Source organism: Notolepis coatsorum (genome assembly GCF_963971535.1).
Source record: "Notolepis coatsorum genome assembly, contig: SCAFFOLD_461, whole genome shotgun sequence".
Classification (NCBI taxonomy): Eukaryota; Metazoa; Chordata; class Actinopteri; order Aulopiformes; family Paralepididae; genus Notolepis; species Notolepis coatsorum.
The window spans coordinates 48,727-56,436 of record NW_028174081.1 but is presented as its reverse complement, the minus strand read 5'-3'; the positions used below and the strand labels follow the sequence as shown (position 1 = coordinate 56,436).

Genomic DNA, 7,710 nt, shown 5'->3' with positions numbered 1-7,710 from the left:
GTCGTCTATTTAGCCTCTCCGCGGTGTCCGCTGTTCCTTCCTTGTAGCTGGGTCTCACTTGGACCGGTCGGGGAAGGAGTTCGGAGGGGGGTGTAGACTCTCTCTGGCGGTCGGGCTCGGGGTCGCTTAATCGGTTAGGGGAGGGTGCCCTTGACGTGTGTCTTGACGAGGCCCTGGAACCCCTTGTGGAGGGAGGGGGTGTTGCCCTGGTGATCAGCTGCTCCATTAGCTGCGCTTGTAGTCTGTCGCGCTCGGCTTCGCGCTTGGTGAGATCTGCTTCTCTTTGGGCACCGGCAGCGGCGCGCTGGGCGTCGGCCCGGTCTCTTGCCATATTCTCTTCCGTCTGAAGGCGTCTCAGCTCCAGACGTATGTGCTCTTCTTCGCTCCGTTGCTGCGCTTGGAGTTGTTCGCGCTCGCTAAGCGTCTGTGCTTGGAGTCGATCGCGTTCACCCTGAAGTCGATCGCGTTCACCCTGAAGTCGATCGCGTTCGGTAGAGGCTGTCAGGCTGGCGAAGAACGCCTGTGACAGCATCCTCTCCGCCTCGCTGGGGGAAGACGCTTGTAGAGGTGAGCCGCTCCTGGCTGTACCCGTTGGGGATGCGTTCCCCTGCGGGGAGTCCTGGAGCTCTATCTCCTCGGCGCTCTCCTCATCTTGTTCCGTGCAGAGTTCCATCTCTGGAGGGTTGTCTCCCTCCCGGAGCTCTGGGGGGACTACTTCTTCGGTCTTGGCGGGGGGTAAAGTCGTGTCAGTTCCCTCCTGGTCCCCACCGTGAGCTTGGTCAGTTACATTAGAACCCACTAGGGCCTCTGTGGTCGGGGTATCCTGGTTGATAGGGTCGGACATAATTTTACTTTCTACTTTTACCGCGTTTACCGTTTGTAGAAGGCTAGGTAGTATACTGGCAGCGTAATCCTCTAAGTACTGAGGTGGCTGTCGTCTACGCTGCGGGCGTTCTACTTTAGGAGTACCGTTTCGTGGAGTGTTCATCATAGGCCATTTCAATATTAATACCACTATATTAATATTACACTGATTACCCTCCGGCTCGAAGGACCAATTGTAACTGAGGGGTACAATTCCCTGACTGTATTGATAAGTATGGTATCATTAAACCACTACCGCTTTATGTACTTTAACTACTGGCCATACAGTACACGATATCTAAATATGATGAACACTTTCCCACCATGAAACCAGGTCCACACAAAGGTAATAATCCAATATTTAATATATAGCAAAAGGTACATATAATATTCACCATTACATTTATGATTTGAATGCTCTTGTAAGGCAAATGAGTACTCGTAGGCAAATCAACACTGAATGTCCAATCTCTGGTTACGCAGGAAGCAAGTATACAACCTGGCTCTTAAGGAATTATATCTATGGTCACTTAATGATTATAGCTGGATATACTGTAGGGGTCCTGCCGGTTGTAAGCCAGTAGGGGGGGTAGGAGAGCCGTCGGCCGTATCCCGTCTGGTCAACGATTTCTAGGGAGACTTCACGTACAGAAGACAGTGCAGTAGAATCTTGATCCACAGATGAATACACCTTGGCTCTCTTGTAGGCTGTAGCTGTAGCTCCACAGTGAAGAAGAAGCGAGGCGACCTCAGTCTGGTCTGAGCGCCGTCTCACCTTGACTCCTTTCGGGGTAGATCCAACACTCACTGGTGCTGGCGATTATCCGCTCCACAAATCAAAGTACCAAAGCAAATATATATTCCATGCCGCATAGGGCTCAGCAGTCGTCGGGTAGGTAATCCAATGTACAGGTCCACTCGGTCCTCGCCTAGAACTCCTCGGATGAAAGCACCACGTGTGGTCTGCCCAACCTGGTTAAGACTCTAGATAACACGAGGAAGCGATGGGGGTGCTGCTCACTTTAGAACTCTAACCGCACGATGCACCATACATAATAGACTATTATTACTTAATAGAAATACGGTGCCAAACTCTGGCAATTCAGCTATTAATTCGCGCGAGGTCTCAATGCTACTCTAAGGCCAAACAGGCCATACTACACCGCACGTGGTATCGTGGGGTGAGGCTTCACGTTCTGTTACTTAGTTGGGTAGAAGGGTAAAGGACTAAGAGGAATTCTACATTTCTTGCGCCATATTTATATGCACGGTGGACAAATAGTGCCACTCTGCTTTCGGTAGCCGTATTCCTGCGCGGAGCCGGGGCTAGTAAGGGCATGTCTCGTCGGTACCTTTGAACTTGAACGCCAGGGGCTGGTCCCTGGCGCCTGGTCCTTTTGTCCAATAAGAGAATGAACTATTATGGGCTGTAGTAGAATAAAGGAATATTCCGAGTATATGTACAAGGAATATACAAGGGATATCAAACGATATACAAATACTATTCAATATATATCCATAAATAAATATATATATTTGGTTTAATCTGATCCTTCACAACAATTATATTGTAAGAAATGTATGCATTGAAATGTCTTTAAGTCTTGACGACATTGAAAATAAGGGTGACCTTAATTGTCCTTTGAGAATAAATAAAGGTTTGAATGAATGAACTACATTGAAATTACATTTCAATCCGAGTCTGGAATCTCATAGTGTTACACACACAGGTACAACTGAACTGACACTGAGCAAAGTGTAGGTGTGTTCGATTTAGGGACTAGGGCAAGTGAATTGGGGTGCAGTTCGGTAGAAAATAGTTAATTCATTAAACCACTCACAACAAGTTCTGTGGCATATCTTGAGTAACCAGGTCATGATTTCTGGAAAGAGACATTGCTGAGTTTTTCAAATGTATTTTTCCCACAAACTCTATTGTATCGGAGTGACGGTAGACATTTGCACAGCAGATATCTCCAAAACTAGGTCGAATCACACCAGAAATATCTGGATGGATAGATAGCACTCCAGGTAATGGGGTAGATGTTTTTTTTTTTTTTTTATTATATATTTTTTTAAAGAGGATCTGCCCCTTTAAATCTTGACTGTCAACGTGTGACATCTGGTCACCCTATCTCTGAGCCATATTTGCAAAATGTCAAATTGAAGGTGTTTTCAACCAAGGGTTGCGACTAGTGGAATATTACTTCTGCAGTCAATTATCCTACATCTGTGTCAAGTGACATTATTTGGGCTGCTCAAACACTGGTTTCATAGTATTCCACTCTAGGAAGGAACACATCTAGTGACACTCATCTTACATTTACATTTCACTTCCTTCCATTACATCCTTGGAGTGGTGTGTTCAGTCATGTGAATTGCATTCCATTCACATATGAATCGATCAAATAAAAACAAATGGATTCACAAATTTCAAAAGTATATATACATTTTTTTTGGTTGTGTTTGAGATCTATTACACTGACTAAGTCAAATGAGAAAAGTAACCCAGAACAGCAATCTAGATTCAAATATATGCATGTATTGAATAGATCTTTAATTTAATTTAAAAAAATCTGAATCGAATTGAAACGTTAGATTCCCAAAATGCTGCACCTCTAGCAGATATATTTAAAGGGGAACTATTTTACTATTTCTTTCACTATTTGGGCAATTTTACACAATTCCTGTGAGTCTATGGAACACATCTGTACATATTTTTTCAAAAAAATGCATTGTTTTGGGGCGGCTGAGTGGCACAGTGGGCAAGGCGCTCGCCACTAACGCAGGAGATGCTGGTATCGAGCCCAGCTCTCGGTGTTGCTACCGGCTTGGCCGGCCGTCATACTAACCCAATTGGCAGTGTTAGAGGGTGGGAAAGCCGGTGGGTGGGGATTGGACGTTGTGGACAGCGACTCCTACAGGTCGGTTGGGTGACGCCGGTGCGGCGGAAACAGGAAGTATCGGGGGCAGCGTGAGCCTCCCACGCGTTACTTTTCGCCACTGAGAGTTCGAGCTGCTGCGGTGAAAAGATGCGACAGGCTGCCTCCTTGTGTACCGGAGGGGACACGTGATGCAAGGCTTCTATCCTCACTACAGCCGACCAGTGGGAGGCATAGTCTAGCAACGTTCAAGACAGGAGAGGGAAGAATTGGAAATACTTTTTTTTGTATTTCTAATCAAGTACTGTACAGCACCACTTTCTGCACTTCAAGATTCCAAGCTGTTTTTGGCTGGGCTCCGCCCATACTCACAATGCGCTGTATGACAGTCCGCCACAGTCTGCACTGGCAGACAAAGAGAGAGATAGAGAAATAGAGAGGAAGAATAATTAATTTTGCCGCGGGGGGGCATAATCCCACAGGACAATGAATTGGTGATGACAAATGACAATATATACCCCAGTGAATATTATTGCACGGATCGGAATACGCGTGGGAGTGTGCGTGTGCGCTAAGGCTGGACGATTTTGGGAAATAATCGAATTGCGATTTTTCTGACAGATATTGTGATTGCGATTACATTTGCGATTATATATATATATTTTTTTAAGGAATCGATACCGGTACCCAACGGTACTGTACCTTTTTTTCTGTACTTTACTCTCCCTCTCTGAAGTCTAAACTTCACAACACACAATCTAAAACCCCTTACCTCCCTCTCCCAAACCGTTCCTACAACAATTTGTTTTATGTTGATCATGTATATTTATTTTGTATTATAATCTTTTTTATGTTTAAATATCAACACTATCTGGCAATCCTCAGTAAATACTATCAAACTCCTCTGATGTCAGACCAGATATGAGACGTGTGCACACACACACAGAGAAAAGGAGAATGACTTAAATGATTTTAGAATACTTCAGCTAATGAAGTAAAATGTTTATTATCATCAACTATCCAGTTCATTTTTATAGTTCAACGTTTTTCTACTTAAACATTAATTGAACCAGTAGAGAGAGAGAGAGACGGGCTGCTATGCGCTATGATATTTTGCAACAGGTTGACGTGACGCGAGTGCTGATAGAGAGAGAGCAGAGAACGAGCGGGCGAGAGAGAGAGAGAGAGAGGGAGAGACAGATAGAGAGATGCTCCGAGAGTGCACGTGTTTCCCCACACACACACGCAGTCGGGAGTGTGTGTAAATGATCCGAGACGACTCAAGTCTCGAGCACCATATGAGAGCCTCTCTCTATCTGCCTGTCTCTCCCTCGCTCTCTCACTCGCTCGTTCTCTCTCTCGCTCTCTATCAGCACTCACGTCACGTCAACCTGTTTGAGGAAGTGTCAGTGACAGGGAAACTGCTTTCGCATTATTTCCACTCGCTCAGTTGTTGAGAGAATTGTTGATTGTGGGCGGTGGCTACAACCACAGAAGGAGCTGAGGTATGCAGATCAGAATCCTTACACGTCACAGGTACACGCTAAATTCAGAATGGCTTAGTTCACTGGGGGAGGACCTTGTCTCATCTGAACTGGAGGACTGCGCAAAAGATTGAATTTGCGACATAATATTATACAGTGTTGATACAACCCCACATTGCTAGAAAACACTGGAAAAGGCAATTTACAAGAGTTCCCCTTTAAATTATGTTTAGATGATTTTAAATAGTTATATTATGTTTTTATTTTCCTTTTTGTCACTAAATGTAATTTTGTTTCATAAAGAGACCGAAATGAAAATAAAGGTAAAATAAAAAACTGTTTTTTTCACAAAGAGTAAATATTTATTCAAAGTACACAAAGAGTACATTTAACAACAAGTCAATACTTTGTCAGGTACACAAGTTATATTAGACAAAGGAAAACGCACAAAACTATCTAAAAAGAATGTATTACCGTCGAACAAAAACACACAAGATTCATACAAGGAGGAGCTGGAAATGGGATAGGTTAGGGCAGGTGGTGACTGTTTAGGATTGTTGTCTGGTGTGTTTGTGTGTGTTTGTGTGTTAATTAGGGAGGTAGCGAAGGTTGTCATCACTATAGTTATAGGGATCTCCCTCGAAAGGCAAGGCTGGAGGATGGTTGTAGATGCCCATGAGGAAGATGACAATGGTGCCCATAGTCATCACCGGGGTAACCACGAACAGACACAGGCGGTCCACCGTACGGGCTATGCCACTCCAGTTATCCTTCTCCTGTGGGGGGGGGGGGGGGGGGGGGGGGGGGAGCGAGAGAGAGAATTAGGAAGGAAGATACAAGGCTGCATTCATATAGTGTTCACTATATCAGACAAACAAGTGTCCAACCAAGGAATAGCATGTGAACGGCCAGTGAGGGTCAACCACTAAATTGTTCTGTCCTGTGCCTACCTAGCGTCCACATGCTTAGTGTACTAGTGTCATACCAAGTATGGCTAGGGATGCGCCCTGATCGACGAATCAAATCGCTGGTGCGCCTAGAGTATGAAAGGCAAAGGACTGCAGACTGTCCGTTCGCATGGTGTATGGTGGACCTCTTAACCCTTTCACTACCACTACAAAGGGTTAACCCTCTCACTAACACACTACATAAGGTTAATCTTTTTGTAGGAGCCAATTTAGGAATTGGTTAATTAATATGTCTTATATTCATGTTTTGATATTTTAATTTGATAATACCGGTAGCTTAATAGTCTATAGTTTAAAAAGATTTGTCATGATTTCATGATTTGATAAGACTTTGTTTGTTTAAAAAGATACAATGAGACAGTATGTGATCAAATATTTCTTTATTTTGATAGACCGGAAATGTCATGTGACTACTTATATCAGCTGGGTAAAAGGCAGCTAGAGTTTTGTGAATGGAACCAGCGTAGATAGTAGCGTCATAGTTTTTGACCGTGCGACGAGCGATTTGACATGTTATGTTTTTCTTTTATTTATTAAATTGTAAACTATACACGTGGTCCTGTCGTTCGCGTTCAAGACTCCCGTTATTCACCTACTCTGGCTTCAATGGTGTGCGAAACTCACAGACGTCTGGATATTACACCTACACCTTTCACTACCAGACTACATAAGGTTAACCCTTTCCCTACCACACTACATAAGGTTAACCCTTCCCCTACCACACTACATAAGGTTAACCCTTTCCCTACCATACTACATAGGGTTAACCCTTTCACTATCACACTACAGAAGGTTAACCCTTTCACTAACACACTACAAGGGGTTAACACTTTCACTACTATACTACAGAAGGTTAACCTTTTCACTATACACTACAAAGGGTTAAAGGATCATACCAGTATAATCTTGACTTCTCCCCATTAACTCAATCAGCGCCAGGGGTCGGGCGCCAGGGGGGCGCTAGAACGCCATCGCTTTAATCAATGGGGAGACTGTGAAATTTGTGAGTGCTTAAAATATATCTTATATTATAGCTATGGGTCTAATACACCCCTCGATTGTCAGTGAGTTGCTTCCAGTCAACATGTACGAAACAGATTTTCTCGTGATTGGCGCTGAATGAGTTAAGAGTTCGCCCCATCTTTAATAAATGTTGTGTTTGTAGGTGAATACGGTGTGTTTTAGCTGATATCAGCTTAGCTTACTAAACACGATTCACACTGCCACTGATATTGAAGAGTGGCAAATACTCCATGAGACTTGAAAGTTGTTTGAAAGTTAGTAGGTGTAGGTAATAAACGACTGTACTGTTATATTTTCGTTACACTCTGCTAGAATTCCCGCACGTCAAACTTCCGCATCCAATTGGGTGCGCTTGTTATTAACTCAGAGTAATACAGTAACATTAGTGAAAATACACAACACAGTGATTTCCACACACAGTCATTTAAAGGTGACATGCATTATACATGTCATTTTTCAGTCTCTAGCATTGTATTATAGTAATAGGAG

At 43.8% G+C, this 7,710-nt stretch overlaps 1 protein-coding gene across 1 annotated transcript in view; it reads right to left on the bottom strand.

Moving 5' to 3' along the window:
• Positions 1-5,649: 5,649 nt before the first annotated feature.
• The window catches only part of LOC311247638 (acetylcholine receptor subunit delta-like), a 37,554-nt gene continuing 35,493 nt past the window's right edge, over positions 5,650-7,710 (bottom strand). Inside the window, exon 12 of the mRNA XM_084338657.1 lies at positions 5,650-6,006. Coding sequence (XP_084194783.1) covers positions 5,818-6,006 — 189 coding nt within the window. The 3' untranslated portion in view covers positions 5,650-5,817. The remainder of the gene's footprint in view (positions 6,007-7,710) is intronic.